The sequence below is a fragment of the Hippocampus bargibanti genome, linkage group LG03 (assembly GCF_051943395.1).
Source record: "Hippocampus bargibanti isolate YZ-2025 linkage group LG03, ASM5194339v1, whole genome shotgun sequence".
Lineage (NCBI taxonomy): Eukaryota > Metazoa > Chordata > Actinopteri > Syngnathiformes > Syngnathidae > Hippocampus > Hippocampus bargibanti.
The window spans coordinates 5,494,723-5,517,931 of record NC_142736.1 but is presented as its reverse complement, the minus strand read 5'-3'; the positions used below and the strand labels follow the sequence as shown (position 1 = coordinate 5,517,931).

Here is a 23,209-nt window from a genome sequence, read left to right as displayed (position 1 = left end):
AGTAATTGGAAATACCAATAGTTCTAAAAAAGAGGGGGGCATTAACTGTCCTGTAAAGTGTCCTTGAGAGCTTTGAAAGGCCATTTCCTGTCATTTGCCTCTTGTAAATTGTACTTCATTATCTCATTACAATACGATACCTAAACAGAGTGAGATCATGAGCGGTCACAAAAAGTGATCGTTTTAAAGCAAAACGCGTTTTTGTGGCTCAAATCCATTGCAAAGCGTTAACTCGCTCAAATATCATCGGAAGGGGCGTCAGTCGTCTTCAAAGTGGGACTTTTATAGTCTCAAAGCCCTTCGTGACGTTAGCGGCTTCCAGCTAAGGGCTAATTAGCTCGCCGCCTAGCTGTCAACAAGTGTGGAATTTGCACTTCAAACAGACGAATTGGAAGCGTCCAAAAGCCAGGAAGGAAACAAGCGTTTTCACCCAAAGGGGAGTTTGATACCAACGACCCCTCTGTTGGAGTTGGGCGCGTCATCGATACTCTTTTGGGCGTCATTTGGCAGGCTGGGGTAGAGAAACTTACAGTTCCTGATGTCGGAGATGAACACGGCCAGGCCGCGCATTCCGTCCCCTTTCGATACCGCCGGCATGTCGGCGTTTCCTCGTTAAGGGCGAACGTCGTGTCCCCTCGTCCACACTCGCTTGCACCGGGCCAAAACTCGGCGCAAGCCGGCCAACGAGCGACGGCGGGCGGCTTGGGAGACTCGAGAAACTTCGCCTCCCCGCCCCCGGAAGGATCCAGTCAGGAAGCAAACCGGCCGCGTTCCATACCAAACGAGTTACGCCTTCACGTGGGCCGCGCTCCATTTTGTTCACTTCAAAATCCAATGACATCATGGCGGGCGGGGGGTGTTAATGTCCCTTCAGTCGGAATTGTGTGCCGCAAACTGTAAATGGAAAGCGCGACAATCACGACACTTTTCACCCACTTGTTCTCTTCGGGGCGACGCGTTCCTCTTAGTTAGCGGCTAGCGAGCTAAGATAAATTGGCAGCAGAAGCTTCGACGTGCCTCCAGGCGCCTTTTTCCGGAAACACGGGATGAAATGTCCAGCAAAACAATGACGTACGCGCTGTCGGGGCATTTCTTCGACGAGTGGTGATCGGAGAAACGTATTTTAAGGTGAGCGATTTCAAATGCCTCTACGCCGCCTACACAACCGACTACGCGCATGCGCAATAAATCGGCCATATTGTTTATCGTGCGCTACGGCGACAACAGTAGACCCAAATTCATGGCTAATAGTTTTTACGTCACTCAGTTATATAATACAGTAATATTCTTTATGAGCCCCTTACAAAACTCTCAAAGACACTATAGAGTCAGTAAGTTTTTAGTTGTAAAAACACTTTACTCACCTAGTCAATTAAAACTTCTTCGTTTCCTTTCGGCTTTTCCCTTCAAAGGGTCGCTACAGCGAATCAGTGTCCTCCATCTTCAGAGGTTTGATTCGCATGTTATTTTTGGCCAAGCTTTTACATCGGATGCCCTTTCTGACACAAGCCTCTGTATTTATCCAGGCTTGGGACCGGCACAATAAGACACTGGCTTGTGTCCCTTTGTGGCTACAGAATAAGCAACTCCATGAAAATTAAAGAACAACCGACACCAATTTTTCTGTTTCATAACTGACAACAGAAAAACGTTTTATAGCATCAAAAATACCCAAAATACGCAGGCTGATATTTTTAGTCAAATGCAAAACACCAATATAAATGAGTTAAAGTGTCCCGAAACTACTTCAAAATGACCCCGGAAATTCAGTTTTAGAAAGTCCCGCCCCCTTGTTCGTGACGTCACGCCAGGACGTCTTCGCCTTGCTCGAGAATTAAAACAATGGATTCAGATTCGGAGCAAATGCTTTCTTGTTACTCATCCAGTTATGAATATGATTCAAATAGTTCTGAAGAGGAAAGCATAAATGTTTGCAATCGATTAAAGAAGTCCTTCCGGGTCATTTTGAGGCGTCAGGACTGATATGTAGCGTCCCAGAAAATGCAGAAGATGGCGCCCAAGCTCCGTTGGAAATGGGCTGATTTGTCTGCTGGGAATTTGTGTCAGCGAATATCAAATAGTTGTCTTGGTGCAACACAACAATTCACCATCCCATTATGTGTTTTCCTTCTAATTTTGCCATCAACACGGATCAACATGAAGTTTTCAGACCAAAGTAAGTACCGCAAAATGCACCGTGTGTCGCTTTCTCGATCAGGGGCGTTCCAAACATGATGTCACTTGGGGATAGTCATCAACTCGAAAACAAGACTTCCTGAATATTCAGCGTGAGTCTTAAAACGTAAAATATAGCTATATGCGGTGGAATCTTTGAAAAATACGCTCAGTAGAAGTCATTTGAAGTGATTTTACAAATTATGGACACATGTCCGGGGCATCGGTTGTCCTTGAAAGAGGAAGATGCTCAGTAAAAGGCCCCCAAACACAAAATGGTTAAAACTAATACACAAAAAAACTGAAAAGAGTGCCAAGTGGGCAGTGCCCTACATTCCTTTTTGCCCAACAAAATCGGGCTCCATTGTGTAATGAAAGAAATCTCTTGAACCAAGACAGCTTTATTCGCATGCACATTTCATATTGTACACAAGGCGACCCGATGTGCTTCAACAGCACAACCAGCAGCACAAAACCGATGTATATACAGCGATACCTGGGCTTACAAACGTAATTGGTTCCCAGACTGTGTAAGGTAAAAAGTGTGTATCCCAACCATTAATTTCCCCTAAGAAACCATTAAATGAGAATAATCAGTTCCCAGGTCCCCATAAAATATAATGTTCTACTTTCTCATTTCTAAGCCTTAAAACTACACAAAATATACCTTATTTTATGTATAATAAATGTCATATGGTACTGTAATTAAAGAAATAAACTGTACTGTCTGATAAAGTCGTTTTATTTACCTTTGTGATGGTCGTTGATGGCTTGATCGAATGGAGTGGCTGATTTCATCAGCATTAAACACTTGATGATGAACGTAGCCGTCTTCTTCCACCATCTTGAGGAATGATTCCTTGTAAGCTTTGGCAGCTTTATCGTCAGAACTGGCTGCCTCATCATGACGAATGGCTCAATGAATCCCTATACGACGCTTACTGTTCTCGAACCATCCGTGGCTAGCCTTGAAATATCAATGGATGACGAACTTCCAGGTTGCCTCTTGATGATATCTGAGTGAAGCTTTCTCTGCGATAATTGTACCTAGTTCCCCATCAATTGTGTTCTGTTTAGCAGGGTTGATAGCTTTTTGCATCAAGTGTACAGATGGCTTGTGCGGGTTATTTGTGGATCCTGATTGATAGGATATTTTAACCTTGCAGTCTACACTCTGCCTTTGAACTATCAATAAAGTTGAAACGAGTCCAAATTTCACTGTGTTTTCCATCCATTTTCTCACTCTCTGTCTTCCGATCGATTTTTTTAATTTGAAGCTCAGTGTTTCTGTAACCCCCCCCTCACTGCTCCATTCTTGACCAATCACGTGCGGCTTTAAAGGACAACCGACGTCACCTTTTTTGTTTTTTAACTGACACCAGGAAAACGTTTTATAGCATATAAAATACCCAAAACATGCAGTATGATATTTTTAGTCAAATGCAAAACACCAATAAAAATGACTTGAAGTGTCCAAAAACTGCAAAAAATTGAGCTTCGAATTGGGCATTTTCAGAAAGTCCCGCCCCCCTTACGGGACGTCACGCCAAGACGTTTTGCATTGCTTGTGAATCAAAACAATGGCTTCAGATTCGGAGAATATGCTTTCAGGTTACACATCCAGTGATGAATATGATTCAAATAGTTGATGAGCAAAGCATACATGTTTGCAATCGATTAAAGAATTTATTTGGGCCATTTTGAGGCAAACGGGCGGGTGGGAATGTCTCACCCAAGAGGCAGAAAAATGGCGACCAGCTCCGGTGAGGAATGAATCAGCTCGTTTCCACAGGCTGATACTATCTTTCCATGGAGTTTGCCTCCCTCTGCTGGCGGCTTTTGGGTGTAAGACATGGTTTTAAAAAAAAAAAACAGTACAGCAAAATACGTTGACGTGATGGAAAAACGCTACAATGCGTCTTTTTTACGTTGAGGAGGTGGTCCTTTTCTGACGTCACGTACGGACTCGTCACCAACTCAAAAACAAGACTTCCTGAATATACAGCGCGAGTCTTAAAACGTAAAATATAGCTATATGCGGTGGAATCTTATCAAAATACGCCCAGTAGAAGTCATTTGAAGCCATTTTACAAATTATGGACACAACTTGTCCGGAGACGTCGGTTGTCCTTTAACCGAAGACTGGAGGCGGGGAATAGAGGTCAGCTGCCATTTCCTTATTAGGAGAACGGGCTCATTCGCGAATGACACATCACTCATTGTGGCGGTCCGTGTCTATCCCGAAAAATAGTTCATATGCCAAAATTAAATTCTCGTAAATTTAGTTGAAAATATTTAGTTCCTTCCTTTGTGTGTGTTTTCGTATGTGGGAGGTCGCTTTAGATGAAGTGGGAAAACTCGGCTGGGAAAACTCCAGAGTTTGTTCTTGGGTGGCTTGTTAAATGTGGCTCTTTTGAAAATGTTTTACCTAAACAGAGCAGGCAAGTGGTTTTTCCCCAGTGTGTTTTCCTTTGTGGCTTGTCAAATGCCTCTTTCTGGAGAATCTTTTATCACAAATTGAGCAGGCAAAAGGTTTCTCACCAGTGTGTATTCTTGCATGTGTTGTCAAATTTTGCTTTCCAGAAAATGTCTGACCGCAAACCGAGCAGGCAAACGGTCTCTCGCCGGTGTGTGTTCTCGAATGCCTGGTGAGATTCTGCTTGACGGGAAAGGTTTGACCACACAGCGAGCAGGCAAAAGGTTTTTCCCCGGTGTGCGCTCTTGCGTGGCTCGTTAAATCTTTGTTTCGAATAAATGTTTTTCCGCAAACCGAGCAGACAAAATGTTTCTCCTCGGTGTGTGTTGTGGTGTGTTTTTTTAACTCGCCTTTCACATAAAATTGTTTGCCGCAAAGCGAGCAGGCAAAAGGCTTTTCCCCGGTGTGAGTTCTCGTGTGAGCCGTTAAAGTCCACTTTTGGGTAAATGTTTTTGCACAAACTAAGCAGGCAAACGGTTTCTCTCCGCTGTGTGTTCTGGTGTGTCTTTTTAAGCTGTCGCTGAGAGAAAACCGTTTCAAACAAACTGCGCAGGCAAAAGGCTTTTCGCCCGTGTGGGTGACTTTGTGCTTTTTCAAGTTGGACATGCTGAAAAAGGTTTTGTGGCACTGAGCGCATTTGACTGGCCCGCCAACGTGACGCGTCACCTCACTTTTTGAACGCTCATCGCCGTCACCGTTGGATGAGTGTGACGTCAGGTCATCCCCGTCTGAAAGCGGCGGGATGAGGCCATCCGATTGGGCTCCTCCGCGCCGCCCTCCATCAGCCTCTTTGTTCTTCATCCAGACACCAGTCGATGGAAACTTGCTGATTGCGTCCTCCTGCTCTTCTTCTTTGATGTCTGGGGTCTCATCCTCCTCCTGCTCCTCCGCTTTGATTTTGCCGGACTCGGGCTCCTGCTGCTCAGGGTGGAGATATTCTTTGCTGACGACTACAGGACGCACAAGAAAGCAAACATGTTGCCTTTTTTGTACATGCAATACAGTGATACCTTGGCTTACGAACGCTTTAGCTCACGTACTTACGAACATTAACCGATGAAAAGGTTGCTTCAGCCGTTATCTGTACTTCTTTGAAGATGTCGGACGATTCGCTTCTTATCCAAGGAACTGTCAGCAAACTAAATTCTTACTGGTAGTTTAGGCCCTATATATATATATATATATATATATATATATATATATATATATATATATATATATATATATATATATATATATATATATCCCCATCCATCCATCCATCCATCCATCTTCTGCCGCTTATCCGGGGTCGGGTCGCGGGGGCAGCAGCTTCAGTAGGGAAGCCCAGACTTCCCTCTCCCCAGCCACTTCTTCCAGCTCGTCCTGGCGGATCCCGAGGCGTTCCCATGCCAGCTGGGAGACATAGTCTCTCCAGCGTGTTCTGGGTCGTCCCCGGGGTCTCCTGCCAGTGGGACATGCCCGGAACACCTCGCGAGGGAGACGTCCCGGGGGCATCCTAATCAGATGCCCGAGCCACCTCATCTGGCTCCTCTCGATGTGGAGGAGAAGCGGCTCGACTTTGAGCCCCTCCCGGATGACCGAGCTTCTCACCTTATCTCTAAGGGAGAGCCCGGACACCCGACGGAGAAAGCTCATTTCGGCCGCTTGCATCCGGGATCTCGTTCTTTCGGACACAACCCATAGCTCGTGACCATAGATGAGGGTTGGGACGTAGATCGACCGGTAGATTGAGAGCTTTGCTTTTTGGCTCAGCTCCTTCTTCACCACGACAGATCGGTACAAAGTCCGCATCACGGCAGACGCCGCACCGATCCGCCTGTCGACCTCTCGAGCCCTTTCACCCTCACTCGTGAACAAGACACCCAGATACTTAAGCTCCTCCACTTGAGGCAAAATCTCCTCCCCGACCCGGAGAGGGCACTCCACCCTTTTCCGACTGAGAACCATTGTCTCAGATTTGGAGGTGCTGATTCTCATCCCAGCGGCTTCACATTCGGCTGCGAAACGCTCCAGCGAGAGTTGGAGAGCTCCACTTGAAGGCCCCAACAGTACAACATCATCTGCAAAAAGCAGAGATGCTATACTGAGGCTACCAAAACGGAAACCTTCAACGCTTCGGCTGCGCCTAGAAATTCTGTCCATAAAGGTTATGAACAGAATCGGTGACAAAGGGCAGCCTTGGCGGAGCCCAACCCTCACTGGAAACGATTCCGACTTACTGCCGGCAATGCGAACCAGACTCTGACATCGGTCATATAGGGACCGAACGGCCCGTATCAGCCGCTCCTGTACCCCATACTCCCGAAGTACCCTCCACAGAACTCCACGAGGGACACGGTCAAACGCTTTCTCCAAGTCTACAAAACACATGTAGAGTGGTTGGGCGAATTCCCATGCGCCCTCGAGGACCCTGCTAAGGGTGTAGAGCTGGTCCACTGTTCCGCGGCTGGGACGAAAACCACACTGTTCCTCCTCAATCTGAGGCTCGACTTTCCGACGGACCCGCCCCTCTAGGACCCCTGAATAGACCTTTCCAGGGAGGCTGAGGAGTGTGATCCCTCTGTAGTTGGAACACACCCTCCGGTCCCCCTTTTTAAAAAGGGGGACCACCACCCCGGTCTGCCAATCCAGAGGCACTCTCCCCGATGACCACGCAATGTTGCAGAGGCGTGTCAGCCAGGACAGCCCCACAACATCCAGAGCCTTTAGGAACTCCGGTCGGATCTCATCCACCCCCGGGGCCTTGCCACCGAGGAGCTTTTTAACCACCTCTGTGACTTCAGTCACAAGGATCGGAGGGCCCACCTCGGAGTCCCCAGACACTGCTTCCTCCAAGGAAGGCGTGTTGGTGGAGTTGAGGAGGTCTTCAAAGTACTCTGCCCACCGGTTCACGACGTCCCGAGTCGAAGTCAGCAGCGCCCCACCCCCACTGTACACAGTGTTAGTGGTGCACTGCTTTCCCCTCCCGAGACGCCGGATGGTGGACCAGAATTTCCTCGAAGCGGTCCGGAAGTCGGCTTCCATGGCCTCACCGAACTCTTCCCATGCCCGTGTTTTTGCCTCGGCGACCACAGAGGCTGCATTCCGCTTGGCTAGTCGATACGTGTCAGCTGTCTCAGGAGTCCCACAGGCTATATAAGCCCGGTAGGACTCCTTCAGCTTTACGGCATCCCTTACTACTGGTGTCCACCAGCGAGTACGGGGATTGCCTCCACGACAGGCACCAACCACCTTACGGCCGCAACTCTGATTTGCCGCCTCAGCAAGGGAGGTACGGAACATGGTCCATTCGGACTCAATGTCCCCCACCTCCCCCGGGACATGTGTATAGTTCTGCCGGAGGTGGGAGTTGAAACTCCTTCTGACAGGGGATTCTGCCAGACGTTCCCAACAAACCCTCACAACACGTTTGGGTCTTCCAGGTCGGACTGGCATCTTCCCCCACCAACGGAGCCTATTCACCACCAGGTGGTGATCAGTTGACAGCTCCGCCCCTCTCTTCACTCGAGTGTCCAAAACATGAGGCCGCAAATCCGATGATACAACTATAAAGTCAATCATCGAACTGCGACCAAGGGTGTCCTGGTGCCACGTGCACATATGGATACCCTTATGTTTGAATAAAGTGTTTGTTATAGACAATCCGTGTTGAGCACAGAAGTCTAATAACAAGACACCACTCCTGTTCTGATCGGGGGGGCCATTCCTCCCAATCACGCCCTTCCAGGTCCCACTGTCATTGCCCACATGAGCATTGAAATCACCCAGCAGAACAAGGGAGTCCCCAGGGGGAGCGCTCTCCAGCACACCCCCTAAGGTCTCCAAAAAGGATGGGTACACTGAACTGCTGTTTGGTGCATATGCACAGACAACAGTCAGAACCCGTCCCCCCACCTGAAGGCGGAGGGAAGCAACCCTTTCGTCTACTGGGGTGAATCCCAATGTACAGGCGGCGAGTCGGGGGGCAATAAGTATGCCGACACCTGCTCTACGCCTCTCACCGTGGGCAACTCCAGAGTGGAAAAGAGTCCAACCCCTCTCGAGAGGGCTGGTACCGGAACCCAGGCTGTGTGTGGAGGCAAGCCCAACTATGTCTAGTCGGAACTTTTCAACCTCGTGCACCAGCTCAGGCTCCTTCCCTGTAAGAGAGGTGACATTCCACGTCCCCAGAGCTAGCTTCTGCAGTCGAGGGTCGTACCGCCAGGGTCCCCGCCTTTGGCTGCTGCCCAGCTCACATTGCACCCGACCCCTCTGGCCCCTCCCATGGGTGGTGAGCCCTTGAGAAGGGGGACCCACGTTTCCTCTTCGGGCTGAGCCCGACCGAGCCCCATGGGTGTAGGCCCGGCCACCAGGCGCTCGCCAACGAGCCCCATCTCCAGGCCTGGCTCCAGAGAGAGGCCCCGGTGACCCGCGTCCGGGCAAGGGAAAACTAGGTCCATTTGACTTTCTCATCATACGGGGTCTTCTGAGTCGTACTTTGTCTGGTCCCTCACCCAGGACCTGTTTGCCATGGGTGACCCTACCAGGGGCATGAAGCCCCAGACAACCTAGCTCCTAGGATCATTGGGACACACAAACCCCTCCACCACGGTAAGGTGACGACTCATGGAGGGGTATATATATATATATATATATACCCTCCTGTCCAGACATAACTACTCCCTGCGGCTCCACTGATTGTTCCTATTGTTCTGACTAACGACTGGCCTGATTGCCCCACTTCCTCCGGTATCACTTCATCAGTATTACTAATCCTATGTTGCCTAAGCAGGCTGTTGTACAAACGATTCAAATTGAACCTCACCCCACCATATCGGTTTAATGAAGGATTTAGCTGTTTTATGAAAATCGCTTCTTTTACTCCCCTTTCAAACCATCTATGTTCCTTCGCTAAGATTTTAACCTCATTGTCGTCAAATGAGTAGTTGCTAGCTTTTAGGTGCCTATGTACTGCCGATTGAGGCCCACTAGTATTATTCCTGCGATGTTGATAAAGTCTTTTTTTTTGTTTAGTCTCCCCAATGTACTGCTTTTTACAATTTTCATTCTTACAATGTATTGAATAAACTACATTTCTTTTTTCATTTGGCAGCCTATCCTATTTAATTACAATACAATATCACATTTATTATCATTAAATAAGGTCTATTTTGTGTAGTTTTAAAGGACAACTGACGTCTCCGGACAAGTTGTGTCCATAATTTGTAAAATGGCATCAAATGACTTCTACATAGCGTATTTTATAAAGATTCAACCGCATATAGCTTTTTTTACGTTTTAAGAATCACGCTGAATATTCCAGAAGTCTTGTTTTTGAGTTGGTGACGAGTCCGTACGTGACCGAAAAAAGGACACATTGTAGAAGTCCTTCCATCACGTCTATGTATTTTGCTGTACTTGTTTGGTCTGAAAACCTCGTGTTGCACCAAAAAGCCGCCAGAAGAGGGCGACCAAGCTCCATGGAAGGAATTTATCAGCCTGTGGGAACTGGCTGATTAATTCCTCACAGGAGGGCGCCATTTTCTGCCTCTTTTTTTGATGATACATTTCCCCCCAATGTTGCCTCAAAATGGCACGGAATGAATTATTTAATCGATTGTAAACATGTATGCTTTCCTCTTCAGAACTATTTGAATCATATTCATAACTGGATGAGTAACAAAAAAGCATATTCTCCGAATCTGAAGCCATTCTTTTGATTCTCCAGCAATGCAAGACGCCTTGGTGTGACGTCACGAACTGGGGGCGGGACTTTCTGAAAATGCCCAATTTGAAGCTCAATTTCTTGCAGATTTTGGACACTTTAAGTCATTTTTGTTGGTGTTTTGGATTTGAATAAAAATATCATACTGCGTGTTTTGGGTATTTTAGATGCTATAAAACGTTTTTCTGATGTCAGTTAGGAAACAAAAGAGTGATGTCGGTTGTCCTTTAAGGCTTATTTAGGCAAATTATGGAAAATTATGTTTGATGGGGACCTGGGAACTGATTATTCTCCTTTTAATTGTTTCTTATGGGAAATAAATGTTTGGAAAACCATTTTTTTTTTGCCTTACACACACTTTCTGGGAACCAATTAAGTTTGTGAGCTGAGGTATTACTGTACTTTATTTTTGTTTTCAGACCTCCTTCTTTTCCTTTGGGCTTTTCCATTTCGCCAATCAGTGTCCTCCATCTCACCCTGTTTTGTGCATCCTCTTCTCACACCAGCTACCTTCATGTCCTCTTTGACAACATCCACAAACATTGTCTTAGGTCTTCCTTTGGGTCTCCAGCCTGGCAGTTCAAGACTCAGCATCCTTCTTCCGATATAGTCACCCTCTCTCGTCTGGACATGTCCAAACCACCTCAGTCTGACTTTGTCTCCAAAGCCTCTCATATGAGTTGTCCCTCTGGTATACTCCTTCCTGATCCTATCCAACCTGGTCACTCCCAAAGAAAACCTCTTCATCTCTCAAAGAAAACATCTTCATCTCTACTACGTCCAGCCCTGTTTCCTGTCTTTTCTTCAGTGGCACTGTCTCCAGCACAAACATCATGGCTGCTCTCACCACAGTTTTACAGACCTTCCATTTTCATCCTAGCTGAAAGCCTTCGATCACACATCACACCTGATATACATCCGGGATGGACTTTTTTTTAAGTCGATCTGAAAACGTTTGCTTCTCAAGACTTTTCTGTGGTGTAGTTTGCCGACAACTGAGAGAAACAAGTCGAGAGAAAAAATACCTGCTCTGTGGAAGACAAGACAAGGTTGCGAGTAGCCAAGGTGACGTTGTGGCTTGATGTCCTCTTCCGCGCCACAAAATTCCTTCTTGTGTTCTTCTGTCTTTCTCGCAGACATTTTTTGCAGCACTTCACATTCACTAAATCTCTTCTGAGCGACACGGAGCTGATCAAACGTGTCTCCGTTTTAGCGGCTAGCTGGCTACTTTAGCCAGACAAGCTTCAGCGTCCACACAGACGAGCTGAATCCGGACACTATTCCATCTCAGACGTCATAGTCCGGGTGAATCCAAAGTGACGGTCTGTGTCGAGGTTCGACGACGCGCAGGACTCATTCGGGAAGAATAATTGAGTGGCCAAGACCAACATGCGTCAACTGCCGTCAAGCCCTGCCTTTAAGCTCAGCAGTGCGCATGCGCAACACGTCGGCCATCTTCTATGACGCGCCATATAAAAACCCAATTCCCTTTCTTTTTCTCTCCCAGTCCATAGTTCACTAACATTTTGTTCAATAATAATAATAATAATACATTTTATTTATAAGCACCTTTCAAAACTTCCAAGTACACTTTATAATAACTGGATACGTTTTTCTGCGTTCACTCAACCCGGAAGTGCAATGGCAGCCAGACACGCCAGCTTCATTCGAACCAGAAGTAACTGAAATATAAACTTGTAATTGTCATAAAAATATTAAAATAAATGTCAAACTAAACACCGGCCTCTTTTTTTGTTTATCGTTGCTAATTCTGTACATGTACTTGTTCGTTTTGTTTTCTGGAACCTGTCGTTTGACTTCTTCATTGAAGACTTAAAAAACAATCGAGGTATTTAACTCTTTAGAATGCTGATGGAGAAGAACAGAGAAGGCCGGAAGGAATTGCATTGTGTCTTTGTAGCTCGGGAGAAAGCGTATGACAGGGTGCCAAGAGAAGAGCTGTGGTATTGCGTGAGGAAGTCTGAAGTGACAGAAAAGTATGTCTGAGTGGTGCAAGACATGTATCATGACTGTAAAACAGTTGTGAGGTGTGCTGTCGGTGTGACTGAGGAATTCCCTGTCACACTGAGCTTTGAGCCCCTTCTTAATCGCTATGGTGATGGACAGGCTGACAGACGACGTTAGACAAGGATCTCCTTAGACCATTATGTTTGCAGATGACATTGTGATCTGTAGCGAGAGCAGGGAACATGTGGGGGAGAAACGAGACAGGTCGAGGTATGCTCTGGAAAGGAGAGGAATGAATATCAGTCGCAGCAAGATGGAATATGTGCATGTGAATGACAGGGATCCGAGTGCAAGAGTGATGCTGCAGGGTTTTAAGTACTTGCGATCAACTGTCCAGAGCAATGGAGAGTGTGGAAAAGAGGTGAAGAAGCGTGTCCAGGCAGGCTGGAGCGGCTGGAGAAAAATGTCTGGTGTGATGTATGATATAAGGGTTTCAGCTAGGATGCAAGGAAACGTGTATAAAACAGTGGTGAGACCAGCCATGATGTTTGGACTGGAGACAGTGCCACTGAAGAAGACAGAAAGCAGAGCTGGAGGTAGCAGAGCTGAAGATGTTGAGGTTTTCTTTGGGAGTGACCAGGTTGGATAGGATCAGGAATGAGTACATTCGAGGGACAACTCATATTAGAGGCTTTGGAGAGAAAGTGAGAGAGGCCAGACTGAGATGGTTTGGACATGTCCAGAGGAGAGAGAGTGACAATATCGGAAGAAGGATGTTGAGCCTTGAACTGCCAGGCAGGAGACCGAGAGGAAGACCGAAGAGGAGGTTTATGGATGTGGTCAAAGAGGACATGAAGGTAGCTGGTGTGAGAGAAGACGATGCACAAAACCGGGATAGATGGAGGGCATTGATTCGCTGTGGCGACACCTGAGGGGAAAAGCCGAAAGGAAAAGAAGAAGAAGAGGAAGTACATTCTCTGCTGGGCCTTTCTCAGGATAGAGTTGGTGTCGACCTCCCACTTCATGTCCTGGGAGACTGTGATTCCCAGGAACTTGAAGGTCTCAACGGTTGACACGAGGCAGTTGGATAAGTGTGAGGGGTAGCTGTGGTGATGGATGTTTCCTGAAGTCCACGATCATCTCTACTGTCTTGAGCGTGTTCAGCTCTAGGTTGTGACGGCTGCACCAGAGCTCCAGCTGCTCCACTTGTTGTCGGTACGCAGACTCGTTGCCGTCTTTGATGAGACCGATGATTGTGGTGTCGTCTGCGAACTTTATGAATTTGACAGCTGGGTGCGTTGAGGTGCAGTCGTTCGTGTAGAGAGAGAAGAGCAATGGAGAGAAGACACATCCCTGCGGAGCTTCAGTGCTCGTGGTTTGTGTTGAGGATGATATTTTTCCCAGTCTGACCTGTTGTGTCCGTCCTGAGCTGAGGATCCACTGGCAGATCGTAGGGAAACATACCAAGCTGGAGAAGTTTGGGGATGAGGAGTTCTGGGACGATGGTATTGAACGCAGAGCAGTAGTCCACAAACAGGATCCTTGCGTAGGTTCCTGTGTTGTCGAGGTGGTTAGTGGTTAGACCAGCCATGATGTTTGGACTGGAGACAGTGCCACTGAAGAAAAGACAGGAAGCAGAGCTGGAGGTAGCAGAGCTGAAGATGTTGAGGTTTTCTTTGGGAGTGACCAGGTTGGATAGGATCAAGAATAAGTATATCAGAGGGGCAACTCATATTAGAGGCTCTGGAGACAAAGTCAGAGAGGCCAGACTGAGGTGGTTTGGACATGTCCAGAGGAGAGAGAATGACGATATTGGGAGGATGCTGAGGCTTGAACTGCCAGGCAGGAAGACCAAAGAAGAGGTTTATGGATGTTGTCAAAGAGGACATACAGATAGCTGGTGTGAGAGAAGAGGATGCACAAAACCGGGTTAGATGGAGGACATTGATTCGCTGCGGCGACCCCTGAAGGGCAAAGCCGAAAGGAAAAGAAGATCTGCTGAATGTCATATTTATTTAATGACCTTTCAGTGAAAAGAGAGTCCCTCCAAAATTGGAAAGGAAAACATAGGCAGCTGAAAAGTTCAAGTATGAAGCTTCAGCTTATCATGTTGAAGCGACTTTTTTCTAATAAAGACAATTTTCATTGAAAATAAAACAATCATCAAAAAAGGGGAGGAAAAAAAACAACAAAACTCTTTTAGAACTGTTGGAGGAGAGTGGCCTTCTTTCCTCCGTGTGTTCATTAAAATCGGATGATGAGGATTTTGGTAATCCAAATAAAGGCTAGAGTCAATGAACAGTCCCTTCGAAGGGTTTATTTGCAGAATATGCCAGACACACGTGATTTACAGACAATGGCTGTGTGTGTGTCCACATCATGGACGCACAACATATTTATTTCGTCAGAAGGGTGGTATCAAGAATATGGCGCGACACTGAGGCGGCATTGTTCCAAAACAATTCCTAGCGTTTATCAGTCTCCAGAAAGTCTCCAGTAAGCAGTGTATCAAGGTTAACAGATGGCTCCAGGAATGAACTTGGTTTACTCTGCGTACCAGAATGTTATAAAGGCGAGAGAAAATATGGTGGAAGACGCACAACGTGACATTATTGTCATGACATATCATTGAGAAAAGCAAAAATAAGCAAAATACCATGGCAGAGGCTTAACTCGACAAAGTAACATTAGAAATAATCCTTCAAAACGTTACACTGTTAAATGAGGCATGCCAAGTGAGCAGTTCCAAACCCGGCGACTACACAAAATCCATCAAGCCTCCGATTCCGTCATCAAACCAAAGTTCCCCGCCTGCCCCCCTAAAAGGCATATGTGATTTCTCCAAATGGGGCCTTCTTACTGTATGTCCTTTGAAGAAGAGACAAATGCCGGAGCACAAACGGAAAAAGGTAAAGTCTTAACTTCACATTGTTGTCTGTTATGCCTTGTCAAATTACCCTTTATTGTGAAGCCTTTCCCACAAAGTCAGTAGGCAAAAGGTTTTTCTCCAGTGTGCGTTCTTTTGTGTACGTTCAACTGCCCCGTCTGTCTGAAATGAGCTCAGCAAATTGAACAGGCAAAGGGTTTTTCTCCAGGGTTTTTCTATTATAACTTGAACGAGTGGAAGGCTTTGCCCTAAAGTGAGTAATTTTGTGGCGTTTTAAGTCTTTTTTGAAATAGAATAATTTTCCACAAAATGAACAGGCAATTTTTTTTTCTCCGGTGTGTCTTATGGCGTGACTTGCTAGACATGATTTGTCAACGAATCTTTTCCCACAAACTGAGCAGGAAAAAGGTTTTTCTCCAGCGTGCGTTCTTCTGTGCTTCTCCAAATACGACTTTTGACTGAATCGAGATTCGCAAATTGAACAGGCAAATGGTTTTGCTCCAGAGTGACATGGTATGTGCCTTGCTAACTGTCTCTTAGCATAAAACCGTTTTCCGCAAATTAAGCAGGCAAAAGGTCTCTCCCCAGTATGTGTTCTCATGTGGCCCGTTAAAGTTACCTTCTGAGTAAACGTTTTCCCACAAACTGAACAGACAAAGGGTTTCTGCCTCGTGTGTGTCTGGATGTGCTTCTTCAAATTTGATTTACTGGCAAAAAATTTGCCACATTGGGGACATTTCGGACGTCCGTTGCCCGCACGACGTGTCGGATCACCTTTGGACTGTTGCTCATCCTCCCTGTCAGAAGAATGTGAGGTGACTTCGTCGTCGTCATCTTCATAAAGTGGAGCCAAGAGGCCATCTGAGTGGGATCCTCCTTCTTGTTCTCCATCAGCTTCTTCTTTCTTCACACGGACTCCAGTCAACGGAAACTTGCTCATTTCCTCCTCCCGCTCTTCTTCTTTCACGTGGGGGCGCTCTGGTGCCTCCCCCTCATGACTTTGGGGGGGTTCTCGATCCTGATGTTGAGGCTCCAAATCTTCTTTGAGGTCTGCGGGGGCAAGAGAATTACTGCGGTCAAGCCAGCCTCCACTCGCAAAATCAAAGTCAAGTGAGCCGCCACTTCAATTGACAACACTGTGCATTACGGTAGTCTGCGGCAAGGGAGCGGCGAGCGCCGTGGGCCACCTCCAAAATAAAAGCGTGGTAAAACAGACGTTTGGATGTAAATAAACAAATAAATATGTAAAACAAGCGGTTCAAGGATCACGTTCACCTAGGAACCATTGATATTGTTCGTTAATTTTTAAAAGCTTCTAAATCGGAAAATATTTGATATCCCTGGGCCAAATTAACATTGGAGAAAAATAAAGTGCCACAGCTATCCAACCAGACCACGCTGATATAGATCTGATGTTTTATTTTGAAATAATGGGCCTCTGAAAAGTGAAAACCTCTTAATATTGTTAGTCAATTTCTAAAAGCTTCTAAATCGGAAAATATTCTGTATCCCTGGACCAAATCAACACTGGGGGAAACGAGAGAAGCCCAGCTACCTAACCATACCACTCTGATACAGATCTGATTTTTTATTTCGAAAGAAAAGGCATCTGAAAAGTGACAACCTATTTATATTGTTCGTCAAATGTCTTATTGCCAGTGTCTTATTGTGCCGGTTCCAAACTGATCTGAAAACGTTCTGCTTCTCAAGGCTTTTCTGTGATGTAGTTTGACAACAACTGCGAGAAACAAGTGGAGAGAAAACAAATACCTGCTCTGTGGAAGACAAGACAAGGTTCCAAGTAGCCAAGGTGACGTTGTGCCTTGATGTCCTCTTCCGCTGCACAAAATTCATTCGAGTAGAAGAAAGGCAGATAAGGAGACTTGGTGGTGGAATGGGGAGGTGCGCAGGTGGGGAGATGAGTGTATACAGGGAAAGAAGTGGGACACTGAGAGGAAAGGAAGAGAGTAGACAGCAGTATAAGGAAATGCAGCGCACGGTTAAAGTAAAGGTGGCAAAGGCCCAACAAGAGGCCGATGATGACTTGTATGGAAGGCTCGACAGCAAGGAAGGCGAAAACTGATCTTTACAGACTGGCAAGACAGATAAACAAAGATGGTAAGGACCAGCAGCAGGTTAGGGTGATTAAGGATAGAGATGGCAATGTATTAACAGGTACCAGTAGTGTAATGGCAAGATGGAAAGAGTACTTTGAAGAATTGATGAATGAGGAAAAGGAGAAGGAACAAAGAGTAGAACATGTGACTGTTGTGGACCAAGACGTAGCAAACATTAGCAAGGATGAAGTGAGGAGGGCGCTGAAGAGGATGAAGGGGAGAAAGGCACTCGGGCCTGATGATTTACCAATCGAGGTATGGAAGTGTCTTGGAGAGGTGGCTGACTGGGTTATTCAACAGGATCTTAAATGGTGAACAGATGCCTGAAGAATGGAGACGAAGTGTCCTCGTGCCCATTTTTAAGAACAAGGGAGATGTGCAGAGTTGTACTAACGCCAGAGGAATGAAGTTGATGAGCCATACAATTAAAACTGCTACTGTGTAATGTAAATTTCTCCACTGCGAGACAAATAAAGGCAAATGAAATGAAACTCTGGGAAAGAGTAATGCTAGACTAAGAGCAGAAGTGAACATTTGTGAGCAGCAGAATGGCTTCTTGAAAAAAAAAAAAAGAGTACGACAGATGCAGTGTTTGCTTTAAGAATGCTGATAGAGAAGTACAGAGAAGGTCAGAAGGAATTGCATTGTCTTTGTAGATCTGGAGAAAGCGTATGACGGGGTGCCCAGAGAAGAGTTGTGGTATTGCATGAAGAAGTCTGGAGTGACAGAAAAGTATGTCAGAGCGGTGCAAGATATGTATCATGACTGAAAGACAGTTGTGAGGTGTGCTGTCGGTGTGACTGAGGAATTCAAGGTGGAAGTGGGACTCCACCAGGGGTCAGCTCTGAGCCCCTTTTTATTCGCGATGGTGATGGACCGGCTGACAGACGATGTTAGACAAGAATCTCCTTGGACCATGATGTTTGCAGATGACATTGTGATCTGTAGCAAGATCAGGGAACAGGTGGGGAGAAACTAGAGAGGTGGAGGTATGCTCTGGAAAGGAGAGGAATGAAGATCAGTCGCAGCAAGACGGAATATATGCGTGTGAATCACAGGGATCCAAGTGCAAGAGTGAAGCTACAGGGAGAAGAGATAAAGAAGGTGGATGATTTTAAGTACTTGGGGTCCACTGTCCAGAGCAATGGAGAGTGTGGAAAAGAGGTGAAGAAGCGTGTCCAGGCAGGCTGGAACGGCTGGAGAAAAATGTCAGGTGTGATGTGTGATAGAAGGGTTTCAGCGAGGATGAAAGGAAAGGTGTATAAAACGGTGGTTAGACCAGCCATGATGTTTGGACTGGAGACAGTGCCACTGAAGAAAAGACAGGAAGCAGAGATGGAGGTAGCAGAGCTGAAGATGTGGAGGTTTTCTTTGGGAGTGACCAGGTTGGATAGGATCATGAATGAGTACATAAGAGGGACAACTCATATTAGAGGCTTTGGAGACAAAGTCAGAGAGGCCAGACTGAGGTGGTTTGGACATGTCCAGAGGAGAGAGAATGACGATATTGGGAGAAGGATGCTAAGCCTTGAACTGCCAGGCATGAGACCGAGAGGAAGACCAAAGACGAGGTTTATGGATGTTGTCAAAGAAGACATGAAGGTAGGTGGTGTGAGAGAAGAAGATGCACAAAACCGGGTTAGATGGAGTACATTGATTCGCTGTGGCGACCCCTAAGGGGAAAAGCCGTAATGAAAAGAAGAAGATCTGCTGAATGTCATATTTATTCAATGACCTTTCAGTGAAAAGAAAGTCCTTCCAAAATTATAAAGGAAAACAAAGGCAGCTGAAAAGTCGAAGTATGAAGCTTCAGCTTATCATGTTGAAGCAACTTCTTTAATCGACAATTTAAATGAAAATAAAACATTCATCAAAGCATCACACAATGTTTTCATTTCACGAATTAAATCATAGGGGAGGAAAAAAACAAACTTTTTTTTTTAACTGTTGGAGAGTGGCCTTCTTTCCTCTGCGTGTTTGTTAAAATCGATGATGAGGATTTTGGTAATCCAAATAAAGGCTGGAGTAGATGAACAGTACCTTCGAATGGTTTATTTGCAGAATATTCCAGACACACGTGATTTAGAGACAATGGCTGCATGATCACGTGTATGTCCACATCATGGACGCACACCATATTTATTTCATCAGAAGGGCGGCATCAAGACTATGTCGCTGAGTTCACGACAACATTGTTCCAAAACAATTCCTAGCGTTTATCAGTCTCCAGAAAGTCTCCAGTAAGCAGTGTATCAAGGTTAACAGATGGCTCCAAGAATGAACTTGGTTTACTCTGCGTACCAGAAGGTTATAAAGGCGAGAGAAAATATGGTGGAAGATGCACATCATGACATTATTGTTATGACATATAATTGAGAAAAGCAAAAATGAGCAAAATACCATGGAAGATGCTTAACTAAACAAATTATCATTAGAAATAATCCTTCAAAACGTTACACTGTTAAATGAGGCATGCCGAGTGAGCAGTTCCAAACCCGGCGGCCACACAAAATCCATCAAGCCTCCGATTCCGTAATCAAACCAAAGTGCCCCGCCCGCCCCCCCTAAAAGGCATATGTGATTTCTCCAAATGGGGCCTTCTTACTGTATGTCCTTTGAAGAAGAATCTCCTCTAGCAAATGCCGGAGCACAAACGGAAAAAGGTAACGTCTTAACTCCACATGGTTGTCTTTTATGCCTTGTCAAATTACCTTTTAGTGTGAAGTCTTTCCCACAAAGTGAACAGGCAAAAGGTTTTTCACCAGTGTGTGTTCTTTTGTGCACGTTCAACTGCCCCTTCTGTCTGAATTGAGTTCCGCAAATTGAACAGGCAAAGGGTTTTTCTCCAGTGTGCGTTCTCGTGTGTTTGTTCAAGTCACCTTGTGAACGAAAACCTTTGTTACAACTTGAACAGGCGTAAGGCTTTTCCCCTGAGTGAGTAATTTTGTGGCTTGTTAACTCTTTTTTTAAATAGAATGCTTTTCCACAAAATGAACAGGCATTTTTCTTTTCTCCGGTGTGTCTTATGGCATGCCTTGCTAGACATGATTTGTCAAGGAAGCTTTTCCCACAAACTGAGCAGGAAAAAGGTTTTTCTCCAGCGTGCGTTCTTTTGTGCTTGTCCAAATACGACTTTTGACTGAATCGAGTTTCGCAAATTGAACAGGCAAATGGTTTTGCTCCAGAGTGACATGGAATGTGCCTTGCTAAATCTCTTTTGACATAAAACCGTTTCCTGCAAACTGAGCAGGAAAAAGGTCTCTCCCCAGTATGTGTTCTCATGTGGCTCGTTAAAGTTACCTTCTGAGTAAACGTTTTTCCACAAATTGAACAGACAAAGGGTTTATGCCCCGTGTGTGTCTGGATGTGCCTCTTCAAATTTGACTTACTGGCAAAGGTTTTGCCACATTGGGGACATTTCGGACGTCCGTTGCCCGCACGACATGTCGGATCACCTTTGGACTGTTGCTCATCCTCCGTGTCAGAAGAATGCGAGGTGACTTCGTCGTCGTCATCTTCATAAAGTGGAGCCAAGAGGCCATCTGAGTGGGGTCCTCCTTCTTGTTCTCCATCAGCTTCTTCTTTCTTTACACTGACTCCAGTCAGCGGAATCATGCTGATTTCCTCCTCCCGCTCTTCTTCTTTGACGTAAGGGCGCTCTGGCGCCTCCCCCTCATGACTTAGGGGGGTTTCTCGATCCTGATCCTGAGCCTCCAAATCTTCTTTTTTGAGGTCTGCGGGGGAAAAAGAATTACTGCGGTCAAGACAGCCTCCACTCGCAAAATCGAAGCCGCGAGCGAGCGGTGTGGGTCACCTCCAAAATAAAAGCATCACAACGAATTCATGCCCAGCAGTGATTTGGATATAAATAAACAAAAAAGTATGTAAAACAAGCGGTTGAAGGATCACATTCACATAGGAACCATTGATATTGTTCGTTACTTTTTAAAAGCTTCTAAATCGCCAAATATTTGATATCCCTGGGCCAAATTAACACTGGAAGAAAATAAAGCACCCCAGCTATCCAACCAGACCACTCTAATGTAGATCTGATGTTTTATTCTGAAATAATGGGCCTCTGAAAAGTGACATCTAACCTCTTCACTGACTCCAATGCACGTGAACATGTTGGTATTCGTCAATAATTAAAAAGTTCTAAATCAGAAAATATTCGATATCCCTGGACCAAATCAACACTGGGGAAAACTAAACCACCCCAGCTACCTACCAAGACCACTCTGATACAGATCTGATGTTTTATTTTGAAGTAGAAGGCATTTGAAAAGTGAAAACATCTCTGTATTGTTCGTCAATTATTAAAAGCTTCTAAATCGGAAAATATTCGGTATCCCTGGACCAAATCAACACTGGGGGAAACGAGAGAACCACAGCAACCTAACCAGACCACTCTGATACAGATCTGATTTTTTATTTCGAAATAAAAGGCATCTGAAAAGTCACAACATGTTTATATTGTTCATCAAGTGTCTTATTGTCAGTGTTATTGTGCCGGTTCAGAACCGCTCTGATTCTGCTTCTCGGGACTTTTCTGTTGTGTAGTTTGCCAACAACTGAGAGAGAGTGGAGAGAGAAAAATACCTGCTCTGTGGAAGACAAGACAAGGTTCCAAGTAGCCAAGGTGACGTTGTGGCTTGATGTCCCCTTCCGCTCCAAGAAATTCATCATTTTGTTCTTCTGTCTTTCTCGCAGACATTTTCGCAGCACTTCACACTCACCGAATCCCTTCTGAGCGACACGTGGAGCTGAGAAAACGCTTCTCCGTTTTAGCGGCTAGCTTAGCCAGATTAGTTTCGGCATGCAAACAGAAGATCTGAATCTGTGCACGATTCCATCCCTGACGTCATAGTCCGGGTGAATCCAAAGCGGCGGTCTGAGTCGAGGCTCAAAGAGGCGCAGGATTCATTCGGGAAGAATAATTGAGTAGCCAAGACCACCATGCCGAGAGCCCTGCCTTCAAGCTGGGCAGTGCGCATGCGCAACACGTCGGCCATTTTCTATGACGCGACATATAAAAACGAAATTCTCTTTCTTTTTCTCTCCCTGTCCATAGCTCTCGGCATTTTGTTTAGTAATAATAATAACAATAATACATTTTATCTACAAGCGCCTTTCATAACTTCAAAGTACACTTTATAGTCACTGGTTACGTTTTCTGCGTTCACTGAACCCGGAAGTGCAATGGCAGCTAGACGACGTAGAGGATGGAACATCGGCACGGGCTAATGGAGCCATGGCGCGAGGTGCACAGCAGGCTGCGGGCGCCAGCGTTCACTCGACCCGAGTACTCACTTTAGAAAGGAAAGGGGGGCACAGTCAGTGTGCCAGAAATGCGGCAGCTCTCCTTCTCATCCAAAATTTGATTGTCCGGCCCATGAGGTGAAATGTCATGCTTGCGGGCGGAAGGGACATTTTCAGCGCGTATGTAAATTCAAATCAACGCATGAAATTACAGGAGATGAGGAAGACGAGGGGGAGGAAGCAGTTCTCCTTGGCAGTGTTGTGACAGACCGTGATCCGTGGATGGTCAAGATCGACATAAATCAGCGCAGTGTGATGTTTAAAATCGATACTGGCGCCGACGTCACTGTTCTGCCATACAAAGCATTCAAGGTCACGTATCAAAACAATCTCCCTAAACTCAAAAAGGCAACAAAACGACTCCTGGGACCAGGGAGCAGCCCTCTTGAGGTTGTGGGCGTCGCCAAGCTGCCGCTGAGAAAAGGTGAGAAGGAGGTGATGGAGGATGTTTACATCAGTCGTCATGTGCATACTGCCTTGCTGGGGAGATCTGTGAGCTGCAGGCTGGGGCTCGTCGCACGCCTAGGCAGCGTCACTATGCAGTCATTAAAAGACAACTA

General features: G+C 45.9%; 3 protein-coding genes and 1 long non-coding RNA gene across 7 annotated transcripts in view; 1 reads left to right on the top strand and 3 right to left on the bottom strand.

Annotated features, from left to right (window-relative positions):
- The window catches only part of LOC148900172 (AP-2 complex subunit alpha-2-like), a 28,729-nt gene extending 27,589 nt beyond the window's left edge, over positions 1-1,140 (bottom strand). Inside the window, exon 1 of the mRNA XM_088991564.1 lies at positions 531-1,140. Within this exon, the coding sequence (XP_088847690.1) occupies positions 531-597 (67 nt within the window). The 5' untranslated portion in view covers positions 598-1,140. The remainder of the gene's footprint in view (positions 1-530) is intronic.
- Positions 992-22,166, top strand: LOC148900169 (uncharacterized). The gene is made up of 3 exons (XR_016114411.1): positions 992-1,128; positions 21,891-21,969; positions 22,041-22,166. It is a non-coding gene; the product is annotated as an uncharacterized LOC148900169 (long non-coding RNA).
- Positions 1,323-12,123, bottom strand: LOC148900171 (uncharacterized). Its single transcript, XM_088991738.1, has 2 exons — positions 11,384-12,123; positions 1,323-5,601 (listed from the first exon to the last, which is right to left on the bottom strand). The coding sequence occupies exons 1-2, from the start codon at positions 11,496-11,498 to the stop codon at positions 4,604-4,606; spliced, it is 1,113 nt and encodes a 370-aa protein (XP_088847864.1). The 5' UTR covers positions 11,499-12,123; the 3' UTR covers positions 1,323-4,603.
- LOC148900170 (uncharacterized) lies at positions 14,629-22,070 on the bottom strand. Of its 4 annotated transcripts, XM_088991655.1 has the most exons (4): positions 21,930-22,070; positions 20,786-21,064; positions 16,984-17,052; positions 14,629-16,263 (listed from the first exon to the last, which is right to left on the bottom strand). In XM_088991655.1, the coding sequence occupies exons 1-4, from the start codon at positions 22,042-22,044 to the stop codon at positions 15,359-15,361; spliced, it is 1,368 nt and encodes a 455-aa protein (XP_088847781.1). In that variant the 5' UTR covers positions 22,045-22,070; the 3' UTR covers positions 14,629-15,358. The 4 variants fall into 4 exon arrangements, with proteins under 4 accessions (XP_088847781.1, XP_088847782.1, XP_088847783.1 ...); XM_088991656.1 differs by lacking the exon at positions 16,984-17,052 and having other exon boundaries at positions 20,720-21,064; XM_088991657.1 differs by lacking the exon at positions 16,984-17,052.
- Positions 22,167-23,209: the final 1,043 nt, after the last annotated feature.

Coding starts and splice junctions, on each gene's coding strand:
- LOC148900171 (XM_088991738.1), bottom strand. CDS start 11,498: ATGTCTGCGAGAAAGACAGAAGAACACAAGAAGGAATTTTGTGGCGCG. Junction 5,602..11,383: donor TCTTGTCTTCCACAGAGCAG/GTATTTTTTCTC, acceptor TGCGTCCTGTAG/TCGTCAGCAAAGAATATCTC.
- LOC148900170 (XM_088991655.1), bottom strand. CDS start 22,044: ATGTCTGCGAGAAAGACAGAAGAACAAAATGATGAATTTCTTGGAGCG. Junction 17,053..20,785: donor GGATGAGCAACAGTCCAAAG/GTGATCCGACAT, acceptor AATTTTGTGCAG/CGGAAGAGGACATCAAGGCA. Junction 16,264..16,983: donor TCTTGTCTTCCACAGAGCAG/GTATTTGTTTTC, acceptor TTGCCCCCGCAG/ACCTCAAAGAAGATTTGGAG.